The 19,886-nt window shown below is 39.1% G+C and overlaps 1 protein-coding gene across 1 annotated transcript in view; it reads right to left on the reverse strand.

Annotated features, from left to right (window-relative positions):
* The window catches only part of MATN2 (matrilin 2), a 69,474-nt gene that overhangs the window by 19,329 nt on the left and 30,259 nt on the right, over positions 1-19,886 (reverse strand). The window contains exons 5-9 of the mRNA XM_010283201.1: positions 19,501-19,623; positions 11,692-11,814; positions 7,658-7,780; positions 5,357-5,479; positions 2,876-2,998 (exon numbers count right to left, since the gene is read on the reverse strand). Coding sequence (XP_010281503.1) covers positions 2,876-2,998; positions 5,357-5,479; positions 7,658-7,780; positions 11,692-11,814; positions 19,501-19,623 — 615 coding nt within the window. The remainder of the gene's footprint in view (positions 1-2,875; positions 2,999-5,356; positions 5,480-7,657; positions 7,781-11,691; positions 11,815-19,500; positions 19,624-19,886) is intronic.

Here is a 19,886-nt window from a genome sequence, read left to right on the forward strand (position 1 = left end):
CAAGAGCTTCAATCTGAGCCAAATTACCTGGAGGTCTCATGCTGGCAATACAAAAATGTCAGAAAATACTAAGATGACAATCTTCTAACTCAACAAGCATTACATTCAATACACAGCAGTCTAAACTAGATGCCGTTATAGCAGCTAAAGAAGAAATGATCATGTAAGTAAAAATTAGCATCAGCTTATACACAGCTGTGTGCAACTCAGACATATTTATTGTTCATAACCAGAATCAAATATAAACCAGCAGCAGGCATGGCGATTACTTCAGAAGGCTGAATTTTACATAGCTGAAAGCCGAAGTATTTTGCCAAAGTATTTTGAGATGGGAGGGGAAATAATTAAAAAAGTGAATGATGATTGCACTATTTATTTTAGTAGATACCCCTCAAAAACATAGTCCCATAATCCAAAAATAATGCCAAAGTAGTTAAAAAGTAATTAAAAAACCTCATTTATAAATTGAAAACAGCTTTAAGATTTTAATAACGATTGAAAGAAAGGACCATTCACAGTATTTACTGAACATGAAAATATTAGAAATTTGAAAACACTGAAATAGTAAGATAAAGGACAAGGGGATGCATGGCCAACAAAATAAAGGATAGTATGAATAAGTTATTTAAAGACTATTGGGAACAAAAAGCATTCTAACAATGTATTGTTAATTAATAGATAGAATTGCCCCTCAATGCAGAAATGGTAAAAATATTTAGTATATTCAGATCTGAGCTTATGAAATAGGCTATTGATATTGTTGGAGTGAAAAGTTTCATCAGCTGAGAAGCAGGTCACACAGCACCTACTGAACACCCATATTTTCAAATCAGCAACTCCAGATAACTTGCAGTGAAGAGTTGTAAAAGAGCTGGCTGAAAAACACTTTGGATGCTTAGTGTTATTTTTCAGCAATTCCTGGAACTCTGAGGAAGCCCCAAATCACTGAGCAGTTTCCATCCCCAGTGCGTGCGCACACACTGAAAAAATACTCTGGTTCCAGTTTGAAAAGGATGACTAGTTCACTATAAGCCTGTGAGCCTGACACTGATCTGCATTAAAATAATGGAATACATAATGTGGAAAATGATTCAGAGTAAAATCAAAGAACAAGAATTAATATGAATCAACTTGGTACTATGGAAAACTAAGTATCTTTAAGTGATTATCAGGCTGGTTCATAAAGCTCATGCTGTTCATACAATGGAGCTTTCAGTAAGGCAGCAGTCTTGGAATTTATTTTGATTAAGAAACAGACTACAGAATCAACTTAATATCGATTAACACTGGCTAGGGACATCTTCAGAATGACTTGTGAATGGGGGAACATCAAGTGGCTTGCTTTCTAAGAATTTACCCTGCTCCCCTATTACTTAACATTTTTATGAACAACCTGAAAGCAAATACAAAAATAATCACTGACAAAGTTTGTAGCTTACTCCAATTTTGAGAGAATGGCAAATAAAAATAGAGCAGCTGCTGATATAAGGAGACATTAATCTTTTTGCAAGCTGGATAACAGGAAACCACACGTATTGTGGGTTATATGTATAAAATAGCCAGAACTAGGCTTAGAAACAAAGAACAAAGGCTGTACTTACAGGATGTGGGACACCTATGTGACTGAGAGCCTTAAACAGCTTATGATCATGGAAGGTAACTGACTGAACATGAGTGCAAGCAGAATATTGTAGTCATAGACTAACTATCTTTGGTCATAAAAAAGATACTTAAAAAAAAAGATAAAAGGTAAAAAAATAGGTAGATTCAAATAAGAATTAGGTGGGTTATAGTTCCTCTGTCTTAGACCCTTCTCCTAAGAGAAGGCTTTGTACCACTGTGGTGTCCCCACATGGATGCTGATAAATAGCAGAGGTTTTAGGGGAGCAAGAAGAGACTTATGAAAATATTGAAAAACATATAAAGAGCCTGAAGGAGTTTCATCTGCTTATTATTTACAAAAGGACATGCTACGAGGTTAAGTTAAAGAACAGGTTAGGTCATGGTCTGCATGAATATACACAGAACACCACAGTGACAATTGGAGCTTCAACCCATCAAAGTAAAATGCAGCAACATCCTATGCTCAAGATTAAAATTCTACATACTCAATCTAGAAATGAAGTTCACATTTTAAAAGCTACATTCGAACCTTAAAATTGTCTGATTTTCTGCAATATGTCTTTAGTTCAAACAATAATTAATACACAGAAATTTTATGATCTATAGAGAACAATATTCCGTCCTGACCACTATGAATCAGTGAATAATCTCCTAACAAAAGGAAAATGAAATTTCTTCTTTTATTCATAAGGTACTTACTTCGGCATGTTTTCCCATCTTGCCTCAGTACAAATCCATCATGGCATTGGCAAGTGTATGAATCGTCATTATTAACACAAAGATGTTCACAGCCATGATTGACTGATTTGCAGATGTCCTTATCTAGGAATAATTTAGATTTTATTTACTACAGTTTGATGAATGAGAACATTTCCAAAACTTTAAAAGCTATATGTAATAAGCTCCTAGTAAATAATAAAGAATTTATCCTCCTTTTTGTCAGGTAAAATCCCGTATAAAAAGACCTACTTCTAACACAATACATTTCTTCAGTAGACTTCTGAGTGTAAAAAAATACAGTAACATCAAATAACTTACTTTTACATGTTCTCTCATCTTCCCTCAATACAAAACCCTCATAGCACTGGCAAATGTATGAACTATCAGTATTCACACAAACGTGCTCACAGCCATGGTCAACTGAACTGCAAACATCTTTATCTGGAATAAAAATAAGGTTGATAGTATTTAAAACACGTCTACAAGCACACAGATTATGAGGAAATCTTCTGTTAAATATAAGGATACTTACTTCTACATGTTTTTCCATCTTCCCTAAGTGTAAATCCCTCGTAACACTGGCAGCTGTATGACTCATCAGCATTGACACAAACATGTTCACAGCCATGGTCAACTGAACTGCAAATGTCTTTATCTGAGAACAGTTGACAGTGTTTGGTTAAAGCACATCTACAGCAAATGTATCATGCAAGGCAAAGTAATAGCTTCTATTAGATCTACTGATATTACTGGAAGAAATGGGCAAAAAATTAGGCAGCAAACACTGCTAACTCTTGATACCTGAAAAATTGTGGGTCTTTTTTGTCTCCAGTCATATCAATTTGGCTATTAAAATACACTATTTCTGTCCAAAGAGGCTTTTACAAGCTTCTGGCAGGTATAACAATACAGTAGTATTATAACAGTAAACTACAAAAGTGCTATTTGTTAGAACACTTCCACAAATCTACACAGAAGATTTGTGTGCTATAAGTCTACCACTAATTATCAGAGCACTTACTTCTGCATGTTTTCCCATCTTCTCTCAGCAGGAAACCCTCATGACACTTGCAAACATACGAGTCATCTTCATTAACACAAATATGCTCACAGCCATGGCTGACTGATTTGCAGATGTCCCGTCCTGGGAATGATTGATATAAATATAGGTTTTGAATGAAAACAAGTTTAAAAATGTAGATCTCAAAAGGATGTTTTTTTTTCCAGTAAGAAGTGATAGACTCCTTTCTTTTCTTGCCTGATGCACATGCAAAGGTTCAACAGATAACAGTCACTCACTTCTGCACCTCTTGCCATCTTCTCTCAATACGAATCCCTCACGACACTTGCAGACGTAGGAATTGTCAGCACTAACACAAATATGCTCACAGCCATGGTTGACTGATTTGCAGACATTTTTACCTGGGAATAATTTAATAGATGAAAACTTGTGTTAGTTAAGGGCAAGATGTTCAAAGCCTTACAGTTCCCTGCTACCGAATGTTCTTGTCCTTGCTAGTATACCGGACTCAATACTGCAAATCATTTATAGCACCTGCTGTCTTTTTTTTGTTGTAACAAAAAGGTACATCTTTGTCCTGCCAATTTTACAACCTTACCAGTAAGGAAAGGTGCACTGTTCTGGTTCTAGAGTTTGTAGAATTTCACATGTCTCTAGCAGGCAGATTAGTGATCCACAGAGATTTCCAATAACAATAATCCCACATCCACATTTCAGGTAAACTTTCTGGTGTGAAACAGATCTTTCTATCATCATCTTTTTATCTTCAGCAATAAACCTGCTCAAACCTGAAATAATTATGCTCTTTTCCCCTGTGCTTATGTTCAGAAGGTGTTTGTTATTTTTTTGTAAAGTAGGTTTGCAAAGGCTCAATGTATGTTGTATTTAACGCTAAGGAGAAAAACAGATTGTATCATCTTGCTGTGAAATTCTGGAAAATTGTCAGCTATAATTGGGTAAGCAGATTTTCAGTGGGGTTTTCTGATACAGAATTTAGCTACAACTCATATTTCAAAATAAAATAAAATAAAATACAATCTATTAGTTAACACTAGATAAACTATTATCTTGCTTTCACTTCCTTTTCCACACCCTTTATTTTCCTGTAAGGACTTCTGCATGGCCAGAAAATTTCACTTGCTTTTAGCTTTTTGCAAGATTAGAGTGTCAGTACTTTTTTAGACACGGAAAACTTGTCTCTGCACAGTCTAACAAAGCAGGCTGTTGTGGTATACAAACTGAGAATAAGGAGCTTTTCATTTGTCATGGTAGTATCTGGATGACTCTACATTTTTTTTTTCTGTAAATGCTTTTTAACAGCAGATGTTGATGAGATCTGTGGATATTATTGGGATTACAGTTATAAAATACTTCATGCCTGTGTGTTTTTCAGAGCTGTAGCCAGGATTATTCTTTGATCACTTAGTGATCAAAACTTTAAAACCAGAGAAAAAATTGCAATGATTTTTTTTATATCTGCCACTCATCATAACTACATGATGTAGTCAAATATGTAATGCAATTATGATATCTCTTTTGCAATCATCCTTATCCCATGCTGGACAAATAAATGAACTTTCTATTAATAATATTGCAAGCTTATTCACGCTGTAGAAGACTTTAAAAACATTACATATTTTTGTCTTGATTTGAGAAGAAAATTACAGTTGTCCCATACAAGAATGTAAGTCAGAGTAAAATAGTTTGCACAGCAGTCCAACTTCAGGGCTACTTTTTAAATGGCACAGACATTTAGGGTGTGATTCAGGTGCCTGAAAGTATGCATCCAGTGCCACTTTGGATGCCCTGAAGTATCCAAGATATTGACATACTGCTGGTAAATATGACACCAAAGGGGTTGTGAACTTTTGGTATCTGTGAGCATTCAAAATGACACTGGATGGCAATGTTTAGGCAATCAAATCCTACCTTACAGAGTTCTTTTATGTGTGTAATAAAAACATAACTCTGAGCTGCTGAACAATAACTTACGTTTACATGTTTTCCCATCATTACGAAGCCTGTATCCTTCAAAACACTGACAAGTGTAAGATCGGTCACCATTTACACACAAGTGTTCACAGCCATGATCACTCAGAGCACAATAGTCAACTCCTGCAGGAGCAATTGAAATTATTTAAAAACATTAACAAATAATGATTCAATCATTTTTCATCTCCAATATTTTCATGGCATATAAGCAAGTAAATATAAATACATTGAATTGCTTAAGCAATATCTATTTCCTTATCTAAGAATATACATATACCTTCAATAAAATGTAAGAGGGCCTTGTGGTGTACTTCCCATTGGTTGCTTTAAGCAGACTTGAGAAATCCTACTTTCCTATGTTTGACATAGTTCAATAGAGTCCATGTCCCAGTACTTACAAATTGAATTTAAAAACAAAACAGAACACTTTAGCAATGATTTTATGTAAGACATGGGCAAAGACATAGAAACTACCTTGTGAGCATTCTTCTTTAAATATAGTCTCTCAGTGACCCAATGTGAAGGTGGCAGTCCCCAGAACTCACTCGTGCACCAGACCCAGATGCTGTGGCAGCAAGCAGAAGACCTCTCACAGACCTCAGTGGCCTTTGGCTTAAGACTATTCAAGCTTTTGAAAAGAACTGCAAATCACAAGTACTGTCAAATATGGTCCATTTTTAATCTCGAATTTCCTAAGTGTTTTTTCTCTGTCATACAAATACATAGGACCCCTGGGATCCTGCGGGCAGTACTTGCTACTGTCCATTGGCTACACACATAGTGTCACTCATTTTTTTGTAATTAGTTGTCAAGGTACAAATCTGTTTCTACTTTTCCTACAAAAAAAAGTATGAACGTTTCCATTCCGTTGTTCCCACAGCTGTCTTAACATACTTGTGCCTGTGTATGTGACACCAGAATTGTAATTCCCAGGTGTTTTCCCATTAGGAGTGGTATAGGTTAAATGATAATCCCTTCCATTCAACTGCTCATTCAGGAAATCCCAAAGTGCCAAAACTCTTTTCATGATCGCTTAAAAATGTCCATGAGGTTTCAACAACTCATCTGGACCTCAGGAAAAGGAAAAATCTCTTTCCTACATATATATGAAGAGAGGGGTATGCTGGCAAGAAGAGGAGCTATTCAAAAGGGCTCAGTTTCACTGTACAGAAGCCACAGCGCTGCTCTAATGCTGCTGATAGCTCTCCAAGTATGACCCGGAGGAAAATAACTCAAAGTGAAAAACACACCTCTTTTTACTACAAAGGAAAACGGATTTTCCATTTGCAAGTTGATAAAACTCCATCGTTTGGTTCTTTCTAAATTTCCAGTGGTTCTTTTAGATAAATGTCTAGATAAGTTGTTTCTAGGAGACCCCATCGCTGTTACATGTGCCCTAGTTCTGCTTTCACACTACTGTCTGCCCCTTTCTAGAGAGCTGTAGTGGCAGACAGAAGCAAAGTCTGTCAAGGTATTGGATGGGGATAAAGAGGTAAGTATGGAGGCAAAGACAAAGTTAGTTAGAGACAAAGACAAATTGCCTTTGCTGATTTGCCTCACTTTTCCCTAGGTCATTTTTGTGTCTGAGCTCTTACAGTTTGACTCCTGTTGAAACTGTGTTGCCTGAGTGCAAGAAAAGGAGCAAACTCTGGAGCTGCTCCAACACTCAACAAGCCTCAAAAATAACATACGTCCAAAATCCGTAGGAAAAGAGGCCGAAACCCTCTCAAAGAGGATAGGTCCAGGAAAAGTCAACGGACATAATACATTCATGTTCCTCTTCTCCTCACCCTTTCTATATATCGTTTTTCCAGTAAAGAAAGCAATCTGGCTATTTATGAAACTGCAATGATTCTCAATGATAATTTGATTTATAAAGGGTGAAAACCTGTCAGGACAGCTTTTGTTCACTTGTTAAGAGCTCCCAAGCAAAATGTGAAGCTCAGTGTGGGACTCCCACTTCTCCTGCCCCAGGTAAGCTGAGGCAGTTTGCCTGGGGGACAGTGCTGTCAAGATGACCTGTCAGTCGGACACATTCATCACGTGACTGAAAAACTGTCCTCAACACCTGGGGGTGAACAGATCCTCCAAAACATTTCTGAATATGTGAGGATTTACAGTCATCTTGACAAGTACCCTTTGCTAAGTCCTTTTCCTGTCTGTTTCTGCTTTCAAATCATTATTAAAGTATTACTGAAATGCAGACTGTAAGAATGAATGGAAGGTGTGTCCTCCTCCCTGCGTGAAAGCAGAAAGACTTCCCAGGTGGGCTGAGATCAAGGAGGTTCTCACAAGACTTACGCGTGCAGGTTTTTAGGTCCTCATTGATGACAAATCCTTCAGAGCACTGACAGATGTAGGAGGCACCAGTATTTAGGCACAGTTGCTCGCAGCCATGATTGCTTTCAGCACAGTGGTCCACTCCTATTGATTTGTGTTAATAATTGAAGAAATCACATTGGAGCCTTAGACACACACACACACACTCACACTCACACTCACACTCACTCTCACTCTCACTCTCACTCTCTCTCTCTCCCCCCCCTCCCCGAGTAACGCAAATTAATTAACAACACCTAAGTAAAATGAATACAATGACCCCACTTAGCAGATAACAAACGTGATGAAGTGCAGATCTCCCTTGCCAGGAATCAGAAGGGGAAACTACTGCAAAGTGGAGTGAAGGGAGAACCTTGAAGCCCTGCCTGGTTTTACCTGCAGAATGGTACCTTCTTTCTTAAAAGAGCAAGACTCTTTTTGTCCAATTTGTAAAATTTTCTCAGAGAGAAAGTATGAATATTAGTAACCCTTGAAATAGAAACTATGGCTTTCAGATTATTTCATAAACAGTAAATTATTTTTTCAACACGATGAGAAATAACTTAATTTAACAGTTTAACCTGATAGTGGGTTCAAGCAGTTAAAGCCTAGTGGGGGACAGATACAAGTGTGAGAGCATCTTAATGTGTTCCTTTTCTTTGATTTTCCTATTGCTATTCCCAATAAGATAAAATGGAATATTTTTTTTATTCTTATATGCAACTGGTTGTGTGAAAGACGAAAGGTTGGGCAATGGAGAGCGAGGTGTGGATTTGGTTTAAAAATGATATTGTCTCATAGAATGGACAGCAAAGCTGTAGGGTGAGATACGTGCACTTGCAGACGTACTATGTCATCTGCTGACTCTGTAAGTATAGAAAAAACACATTTTAGGAAAAAAGCTTTATGCTGAACTGCCTCATAATATTTTATTGCCAACTTGTTAATGGCTATTTTTAGTTATATAGGCCCAAATCACTTTAGCTTAACTTGATCACAAGTAGTGGAGTTCCCTCAGACACAAAAACAGTCTCTTATATCTCTATTTGCAAATCATTTACAGATGTGAACAGGCATGTCTGCAGCTATTTGTTTACATTAAAAAAATCTCTGTATTTAATGTAAAATTACTTCGTTCTAAATATTGCAGTTTATTAGTTTATTTAACTAAGCAATGATTTCGCAGAAATTGGTCCAGATTTACCATTATACATAGACAGAGATAACATTGGCTTGAACAAGTGAAGTTGAGGTGTCAGTTTTTACTAGCTAAAGCAAGTTCCAGCTGGAACATTCTCCTTTTTCCAAAAGTTTACATCATTATGAAGAGGCTTGTGTAACTTCTCAGAGCACACAAAAAATGGTGAAAAGAAAAAAAGAAAAAAACTCCCCACTATTCTCTGTGAAAAATTGCATCTGTCTGGCACCATCTTTTACAATACAAACACCCACACTAATGTGAATTTTAACGTTTAAATACTTTGGATTCTCCTGCAGAATCTTTTAACATACTCTTTGAAAGAGTGGCACAAAGCTGCTAATTATCAGGCTTTAGAAATTAGCATAACTGTAAATTTAGTCATCATGTGTACTTCATTACATGTGTAAAAAAATGTAAGAAGGGGAAGGGACAGGGGAAGAGTCAGTATTTTTAAAAACAATGAGTGTCTTGGGATATATTTATTATTAGATATTCAACTTGATAGCCTAACTGTTAAAAAGTTCTGACCTCTTGCAACACATCAAAGTTTCCTTAAATATGGCTTTATCACAAGCTTATTTAAAAATAATTACTCCTTGGCCTGTCAACTTTTTTTAAATTTCAGTGACTGAGTGTTCCCTTCAAAAAATATGTGGTAAGTACATCAGGGAAAAACGCTGCCAATATTTTAGATGATGTGCAAAATGGTTCTCTGCAATAAAAGTATCTTCTAAAAACTGTGTGATGTCAAGCGGGCAATGTTGTTGGGTTTTTTTCTGGTGCAACACTGATCCTTCATTTACTAACATTCTTATTAAAAGAGGACGCTTTACCAAACAGATCACAGAAAAATGTAAACATATAGAAGGGGAAGTCTCTACGTATTTCCACGTATCAGCGTACATCAGTATCGGGTACGCTGCGGTTTCCATAGCACATAGCAATGATACAGATGTTCAACAGCAGGCACTGCCTTTGTGTTAGACAGCTTGGCCGAACACGTTTTCCCAGTTATTTGGACTGGAGAAGATGATGCTTTAGTTCTCTGTTGGCTCAGGGATCTCACTACAGCATTACTTCATATTTCACCAGGCCTGGCTCGTGGTGGACTTTACACTAACACCAGGTTTGCAAAGCTCAGAAAGATCTCAAAAAGGACCCAGAAGCGTTTTCTCATTCTGTTCACACCTCGCCCCTCTGCAGTCACTACTCGCTGCAGTTCATGAGACACACTCATTTCTGCGCGTATTGCCATCATGTCGTTGGGCGTATCCAGGATGACAGTTGCACACAAATAGCTCTTGCATGTTAATATATTCACGTTCACAGTCATGCTGACCTAAAGCACAGAAGTTTACTTCTGTGGAGAGAAAAACAGTGAAGAATTCAAGCCAGCCGTGAGGGTTACTGAAGTAAAATGGCTTAGAAAAACTCATTTTTCTTAAATGATATTTAAGATTCTGTGCTTTGGACACCTGCTAAAGCTGATGGTGAACTGTGGATCTGAGAGTGGATTGCAAATACTTGGCTACGCGAGACTTCACCTGGACTCCCAGAGACCGGCTCCGGCAGTCATCAGAAGTCATGCGTCGTGGTGAAGGAGGAATGCCTGGTGCTGGTCACCGGTGATGCATTCTCCCTGATTTATGAAGAGGGCATTATGCAAATGTTCTGCTTTATTTTACAAGCTTATCTAACATGAGTCTTGTTATAACAAGATGTGGAATAGGAGCTTAATCCTAGAAACATCACCAGGTTTACAGCCAAATCCAAAAACCCCTGAAGTTAAGGAGAAATACCCCAAATAGGAATTACAATTTGCCTTTAATTTTCAATTACATTCTTGGCAATTAATATCCTACACAATGCTGTTCTTTTGCTCCTATACTAACCAAGGCACATCCAATCTATAAAAACTTGAATGTATTAAAATACCATGTAGATAATAAAAACCAGAATAGCACAGATTGCTGTAAAAACGGCACTGTGTAGACAAAGATGCTTCATGAAAATGCACCTTTAAGACTGAAAGAAATAACAGTTCCAAAACCAGATAAGTTTTATGAGCGTCTAGAAATATAATTACGTTGCTCCAGGCAAGCTTCTTATTCATTAAATATCAGCAGTACAATTCTCCCCCGCAAGAACTGAGTCACCAGATCAGTCTAGTTCATTTTGCTGAATATATTATCCTTAAATTTAACATTACATTGAAAATCTGCTGTGATTCTAGGCCCCCACTCAAGAAGAGCTGTAACATGAAAGTCTTTATAAAGTAAATAGTATGTGTGATTGGTTTAGAACCCTGACATTGCTGAGGTTGTTTTTACAAACTCTTTAGGAAACTGTGGGGTTCTGTGTGTGACTTTAAGTTGATTTTAATAGCTACATTACCTATCCCAAGCTACATTACTTTCCCAAGCTAATGAAATACTTAGTCCTTGGCTAAACCAACTGGGCAAAGCAAGGTGAAATTTTTTTTTTTTAAAAGCTGTTTGTGTCACTACAAGATAAGGTCAGAAAGTTCCAAATAAGTAATGAACTTACTGTTTTTGAGCCACTATGGTTCCTATATTACTCCTCAGGTTTCCATAAATCTATTCAGAAAATGTCTAACGTACAATCTAATCTACTAAACACCAAACAGTGTATTTTTCCAGCATGACTGGCTCAGTTAAAATTCAAGTTTATAAAGAAACATTTGTTTCAACCCTAGCTGTAGAGAAAACTTTCATCCTTTCAGAAGGCAAACCATTCACAGCAGGTTTAAGAAGTAAAAGCAGATGAACTTTATTATGTCCAAAGGATTACTCACTTTTGCATGTTTTTTTATCTGGATTAAGTCTAAACCCTTCTTGGCATCGACAAAAATAGGAATCATCTGTATTAACACATTCCTGTTCACAGCCATGGTCCTGAAGAGCACAGTAGTCTGGTCCTAAATGGGGAAAAAAATGTGTCAGTGAGGAATATAATTCCTCCAAAATAAGCTTGGTAAAAAACAGTTACTTGGTTTTCTTTTCTTTAGCCTTTTTTTCCCCTAGGCATCATTCTGACTGTTCACCATACTGTTTCAAACTATGAAACAAAAATGTTCCTTTTTTCCAAATATCTGCTATACTCAGATGTACCTGATATGTATACTTCAATGAATTCTTTAAGAACACATGCACTACATGAAGTAGAGAAGTTAGAATCTTAAATATTTAACATTTTGCAGCTAAGACCTATACATTGTCTCATCAAAATTGCCTCTTTATTTTACTCAGAGCAAGTTAGATGTGATCTGTAATAAATACACAAACATGCTTTGGACTGCCGTTCATTAAATCAATCAGGACATCAGGAGCATTGGTGTTTTAACAGCTCTGGGTGTTTGCTACATAGTTCTTCCACTTAAAATGCTCATGAAAGGGAAGACGAGCAAATTCTAGAAACAGCTACTACTTGTGTGTAAAGTACCTTAAAAAGGAAAGTAATTGTGCAGTAAGCACTGGGATATTTGCCACATGGTGTTTACCACTTTGACCATGAAGTCAAAGAACCTGACATTCACTTAGATGCAGTGTCTGGCCATCACTTAGTTTTATATCAGTGGAGTTAATTAATTTATACTAGTGAAAAAATGGTCTTAACACCTCAGCATGGCTACAAATAGATAAACAAGTCACAAATCAAGTCAGTCACATTTTTAAAGACATACAGGCACTTTTGAACACCTCATTACACAACTTCAAAACCAAAATTCAGAGGTTAATTACTATTCCTAGAGGTAGCAACTGGCTTCCTGAGGCAGGAACTGGTCTTTACTTGTATGTGTGGCAGGCTAATGCAATTGAGCATTTATATATGTTGAAAGCCCTTAGCAATAATAAGCCACCTGTATTTTCAGGACAAACAAAGTGGAATGTGACTTTCTAAGAAAACCTGAGGGGAATATTTCATCACTTATAAACTCCACTTCATAAATTTACAGAAAATTTCCTTTACCAAAGCTTTTTATGACAGCATATGCACATACACATATACATAACGCGGGGATATCTTATCTGTTTACCAAAAACAAATGTTAGAAAATACAGTTTGTTCAAGAGTGCACTGAAGAGACAGAAATCATAAAGCCACATGTGTGCACCAGAGGAATATAGCTGTATGCCTTCTGGACCTACTCAGTGCTGTGTTGCATTTACCTGCTCAAATCCTTGCTAACTCAAGTGTGCAGCACAGACTTTTCCTGGGTAACATTCTGAAGATGACCACAAGAGTGGAAAAATATGTATTGTTATTACCTTTGTTGGAATCTTGAGGCTATTATGTTGGGAACACTAAAACCACATTTCACAGGGCTTCATTAACACAGTCCAGATTAAGGACACTAACAGAAGGCCTCTACCAGCTACAGCTCATGTGAACCCACCCACAACTCAAACAGGGGCCTTCTCTAATGAACAACAGCTGAGGCTCAGCACCCCTAAGTACAAGCAGAAGCTACCGTCTGTTCTCTTGAGGGGAGCAGCAAGAGTGGCAGAAGTCCCCTTAATAGTTGACCTAGTAGCTAGGAATTACTTCTATCTATCTGCCTCACTGATAATCTCAATTTCCTGCTCTCTTCTCTTCCTGCCACACATAGAGTACTCTGCTGGTGTTGGCAGGGTTGCCCTCATGAGCCGTGTTCCTTGTATTTCATTCTGAGAAGTTTGGAGCAATTCCCAGAGAAAACATTTGTCAGATATGCATGACCGTACTGATAACATTTACATTTTCAAGCTTTTCTTTGTAGCCATGAGCATGAAAGCTTACTTTCTATTTTTGAAAGGAAAGACAAGATTCTGAGAAAATCACGAGATCTCAGGAGTTGTCGCCCCAGGCCTGCTTGCTGATGCAGAGATCTGGTCTGGCGTGGGTGAGAGTCATGGCCAGTTGGCAGTCATCCCTGAGATTCAGTACGTAAGCCAAATATGTACAAATTTATGTTAAAGGTTTTAAATTTACAAACATTTTAAATCCAGAGATCTGAAGTTTGTTTCTTCACGTTGTTTATGATGACTCAAAGGCAGTGTGATTCATAACATATGGGAGCTAGGGAACGCTTTTGCTCTGAAGAGCTCTCATGCTTTCTTGACTTTCGCAGCTCTAAGAGCTACACAGTTCTTTCATTCATGCTTCATTAGCAAGGCTCAAAAGATATTAAGTGTAAGGAAAAGTGGCTTAGTAAGTTTTATTTATGCTTAGATTCAGGACATGTACCTTGAAAGAGAATGTTTTGACATAGTATTTGCTCATTCCTCCCTGACTACTCCTTCTGAATCAATCTCTATGGCCTACCATGTCCAGTCACTTTGATTTTTCCCTAATTGCAACCTTATGAAATTTTCTCCCTTAATTCTAAATGAGTTTACAGCATTTACAACAAACCAGAATGCAGTTAACATGGCAGAGATGCACAGAACTGTGAGAAGCCTTGTCTGTGGCCTCTGTCCCTTGACTTGGGAGCTGCATTTAATGTAAGGCGCTCACCCTTGGTTCTTGCCACACCTGTAGCCTTGCATTTTGCAGATCCTGACCTGCAGACTGGCTGACTTGATTTCCTGAATTGACCTTAGAGCTCTCTTGACACTATGGACTTGTCTGGCGATCGTTGGAGTGTTGCCTGAGACTGGTTATTGTCATAGGACCTGTTTTGTTCTTCTTCTTTGGGCACTGGGACCAATGGCCTTGTCAGACAGCTTACTGACTCTGCTTGCCTTGTAGCCCTCCTTGGCTCCCAGCTTGCATTCCCTTGTGGAGCAGTGCACTTTTGTGTTATATGTTAAAGATCTCCTCCATTCCACAGAGATCCAGAGATGCACCTGCTGAGAGCTTCTGGTCAAGATCAAAGGGGAAATGACACTGGGAAAGTGGTGGTGGAGTCTGTTACCCCACCTGTGGCAAATAAGGCTTTCTACAAACAGAGGAAGTCTCCAACTCATACGCTTTTGTTCACATTGGAAATTTCAACCACCTAAACACCTACTGGGAGGGTAAGACAGCATTGTGCAGGCAGCTCAGCAGCTTTCTGCACATACTTGGTGACAACCCCCTAATACGAATTCTTGAGGGGTGATGTTCTTCTTGACTTGCTGCTGTGACCATGAGATAACTGCGTTCACAATCCAGAAGACTGCAAGGGGAAACAGCAGAATTCAGACTCCATATTTTACAAGTTCAGATTTCAGCTTATTCAGAAAATTGCTAAGAAGAATCCCCTGGGAAAGAGCCAAGAAGAGAAAGGATGCCCAGGAGAGCTAGACAGTTTTAAAAGGAAACTTGCTAAGAGCTCAGGAACAAATGATCCCATCGTACTGGAAAATCTGCTTAGAAATCAAAGAGCTTCTCAGTGAAATAAAACACAAACAGGGAAAATAGTAGAGGGAGAAAGAAGGACCAAGAAAAAAAAAAAGAGGAGTACAAAAAAAGCATTGCTTAGGTACTTTGGGACAAAAACAAAGCCCAGTTGGACCTATGACATCTGAGGGACACTGTAAGGGTAGTAAGAAGGGGGTCTACACATATGCTGAGGGCAAAAAGAAAGTCACAGAAAACGTGTGTTTGTTGGCTGGTGGAACAACCTCGTGATGAAGAATATGGCAACAGCTAAAAAAAATAATGCCCTTTTTATTCTTCGTTCTCACAGACAAAGCCTGCTCCCAGATTTCCATGTGTACCAGCATGGTTTGGGAAGGAGAGGGCCTAGCAACATCAGTTAAAGACTACTTAGAAACTGGATATAGATAGGTCCATGGGATGACTGGTATTCACCTGTGAGTGCTGAAAGACCTAGGTGATGTGAGACCACTGTCTATCATGTATGAAAATTCATGGGGACTGAGAGATGTCTGTGATAACTGAAAAAGACTAACATTACAGTCATATTTAAAAAAGGGCAAGAAGAAAGACCCAGGGAACTATAGACCAATCCCCATCATTTCAGTCCCAGGATCATGGGGCACGTCCTCTCAGAATCAATTTCCACATCTATGAAGGAGAAGAAGATTATCAGGAATAGTCAACATGAATTTATCAAGGGCAAACCATGACTGGCCAACCCGTTCACCTTCAATGATGAAATGACTGCATCTGTGGACAAGGTAAGGTCGGTGGATGTAACACACATAGGCACTAGTAAAGCTCTTGATGCTGCCTCCCACAGCATTCTTATTTGGAAGCTGAGGAAGTACAGGCTGGAAGAAAGAACTGTTAGGTGCGTGAAAATTTGCCAGGCCAGCAGCCTCAAAGGTAAGTGATCAATGGCTTCATGTCTGGCTGGTTGCTGATAATGACCAGAGTACCATGGTAGACAGTACTGGGGGTCACATTGCTAAACATCTTCATCACTGACATAGACAATGACATGAAGTGCACCCTCAGTAAATCTGTGGGTGACACTAAACTAGGGACAGTGACTGAAAGCAAATAGCAGAACTTTAATACAGAGGAACCTTGATAAACTTGACGACTGGACCAGAAGATGTCTTAGGAAGTTCAGCAAGAAGAATTGCAAAGTTCTGCACGTGGGTTGGAAACGCACCTTCGTTTGTGCAGCCTGGAAGTGACCTGCTGTCATGGGCAGCATGGGCCAGCTGCTCCCTAAGGGAAGGGGAGCCAGGAGCCAGGAGCAATCGTGTAGCTGAGCCGGGTAGGGGCCTTGCCAGACAGGCACTGCCCTGCAATACCCAAGCAAGGTGAGCAGGGCAGACCTGCAAATGGAAGCCAGGTTTAATCAGGAGTCCAGACATGACACAAGTACGTGTTGCTGAGGCAGGTCTGAGGTCAAGCGAGGAGGCCAGCATGCATGTCAGGGTAAGGTAAGGCCACCCCTGGTGAGGGCAGCCAGGGTCTGACACGGGCCAGCGATGGCTGGGCAGGTCCATACTGACAGGGCAAGTCCATACTGGCAGGGCAAGACCATGGTCAAGCTGGGAAGTCAGTCTGCAGGTCAGGGTCTGGATCAAGAAGGGCTATTGCCAGGCTCAGCTGGAGCCCGGCACTCCTACAGCATCTCTGGGGCAGGGACTGAAGGCTCCAGGCAGAGCTGAAATAAGGCACCTGGGCCATGGGCAGGGGTGAGAAGCCCCAGGGGAACTGTGAGGGGCTGGTAAGGCCTGTTGGTGCCCCCAGGGCCCTGACACTGGCTGAGCAGCTGCTGTGCTGGATGGAAGGTGCCTTAGGGTTTACCAAGAGTGTGAGCTTTAGTCTGAGCCAACAGTGTGCTCTCACTACAAATAAAGCAAACCTCATACTGGACGACACTGGTGAAGCACAGCAAGCAGAAATTACTATCCCCCACTACTCAGCACTGGTGAAGTTGCACTTGATATACTTTGTCCAGTTCTGCAACAACACCTCCCCTTCTCCCCCCAGTTAAGGGCAATAAACTGAAAAAGGGTCAACAGAGACCTACGAAGACTGCTGGGACATAGTCCACATGACATGTGCAGACAGCTTGAGTGGTCTTACTTAGTTTGGTGAAGAGGAAGGTGTCTAATTTCAGCCTACAATTACTTCTTGTGAGTCATGACAAAGGTAATGGAGCTAAACCCTTTTGGTATTGCCAGGTGATATAACAAGGAACAATGGTCACCACCTGTGGTTTGGGTGATTCAGGTTGGACATGAGGAAAATTTTTCTCTAGAGGGATAGTACAGCAGTGGAACAGGTTTCCCAGACAGGCTGTGGACTCTCCACTGAAGCTTTTTGAGACTGAAGATAGACAAAACCATAGCTGACACAATCCACAGTTTGTGGCAGTTCCACTTTGAGGAGGAGGCTAGAATAGATGACTTTGAGATATCCTGTCCAACCAGCATCTGAAAGCTTTTTTATTTCCAACATAAAGACAGCTGCACATGGTCAGACTGAAAGTCTATGTAACCCAACATGCTGTCTCAAGCAGTAGATACCCAAGTCAGAGGATAGAGACAGGACAAGCCTGAAACACAACTTTCCCAGCACACTCTCTCAGCTTCCAGCATTCTGTGGATCACCAATTTAAAGGAGTTAAAATTATTCATATGGTTAAACCATAAGCTAAAAACTACTTAAGACACAGAAAATATCAATGCAGTTTTAAGGTCTTTGTTCAGTTCAAACCATGGGGAGAAAACATTGCTTAAAATCCATGATCTTAAATTGAAGGAATTAACAAGAATTTTTTGCTTGGGCAGTGGAAATATAGTAAGATTTAAAAAATATGTGTATGTAGAAGTATATGTGGAAGTATAAGACAATTTAGTCAGCCCTTAGCTGACAGATACTTGACAAATGGGCGAGTTCATACAAGCTACAAGCAACATGAACCTCTGGCCCTTGGGAGGTGGGAATTTCATCTCTCCTGACTCTGGACATCTGAAAATTAGGTGTTTACTCTGGCAAGTCATCCAGTCTCCCTGCATAGTCAAGGAAAATACAGACACTTCTATAAATTTGCATCAAAGCTGTGAGCAATCACCTTCTAGAAGTGTCTGTCTCTTTCCTTTGATCGTAAGGTCAGATGTACAACCTGGATTAGATGCTTTCTTTCTAAACATTAAATTTAAGTGAAATAGATACCAAGCATAATACACAATACAGTCTATAGGTTAACATAGTGTCTCATCATAAAGACTGAAATGCCCCCAAGTCTCTAAAATCACAGAAATGCAGTGCTATATTGATGCATTTTTTGAGAAACAATGTTTGTACACATTATTCAATAATGTAGGCTAAATTCACCATTGGCATCAGCAACCATCACCTAAAACCAATGGAGTTTGTCTGCTTACAGACACAATAGTAATATTTCTTGATCAAGATCCATATTTTTGAAGAAAGATAACTAGGAATGTACATTGAGGTTTTCCTTTCACATTTCCTGAAAGTGAGTTATGACATTAAACACTGTGGAGATTTTAGTTTGTTTTCCCAAGTAAGGGAAGTCTTGGCAAGAGTACTTTATGTACTTTATGTCATTTCCCTCCACTTTATATCCACTCCTAATTCTGCTAATATTTGAGCTTGTTGGCCCAACAGCGATCAAATTTGACAAAAAGCAAGCAAGCAATGAAGTTATTATAACCTGGAACCTTGGTAGAAGATGCTGATCTTTCCAGAGCACACAGTATCAAAGAACTCATTATTGAGAAAAATCCATAGGAAAATAGGCTGCAATGTTTCCTCTGACTGTGGAACTACTAACTCCATTTAATTTTAGCTTGTCTTACAAGCTGATTATAAGTTGTCTTTGGCTGTACAAACTTGTTTGTTTACCTACCTAGGGAGATCATACTCTAACTGAAAAATCTGGATAATCAAGGAGGCTATGCAAGACAAAGCTTTCGGCTTTTGCTATTGAAAAAGGAGCCTGGTCTCACCTTAAAAGCCTCCTGTTCATAGAAGGGACCCCTACTTCCTGTCCCCAAAAACCAAACTACCGCCCAAAACAACTTTCATTGCTTTCACAACCTTTGTCTTCAAGGGCACTCCAACATTTTCTATACTCAACACATTACGCGCTGTTCCCAGGACCAGTGGGAGTATTACTGCTGAGTACTGGAAAACAGAAGAAGAAGTACAAACTGTTCATTAATAAAACCTTAACACAACTTACTTCTGCAAGTTCTTTTGTCTGGATTTAAAATGAACCCTGGGTGGCATGTACAGTAATAGGAGTCCTCAGTGTTAACACATTCATGTTGGCAACCTTGGTTATCCAAAGCACAGTAGTCTACAACTGAAAAAGAACAAGATCCACATGTACAATTAGAAAAACAAAATCAGAACTATTATGCATAGAGATTATGGTACTAGTTACACACAGTAGCTATAACAAAAGGAAAAGCTGACATAGTTTCTGTCCTGAAGAGCCTTTCTGCAAAAAGTAGTACACGTTCAATACCAGTTGGTACACCAGATTTGATATGAGTCCCAGGTCATTTCTCCTATACTTTGAACATTTATCAACTCTCAGATTGCCAGGAGCCTTCTCAACATGTT

The sequence above is a fragment of the Phaethon lepturus genome, unplaced genomic scaffold, assembly GCF_000687285.1.
Source record: "Phaethon lepturus isolate BGI_N335 unplaced genomic scaffold, ASM68728v1 scaffold3503, whole genome shotgun sequence".
Lineage (NCBI taxonomy): Eukaryota > Metazoa > Chordata > Aves > Phaethontiformes > Phaethontidae > Phaethon > Phaethon lepturus.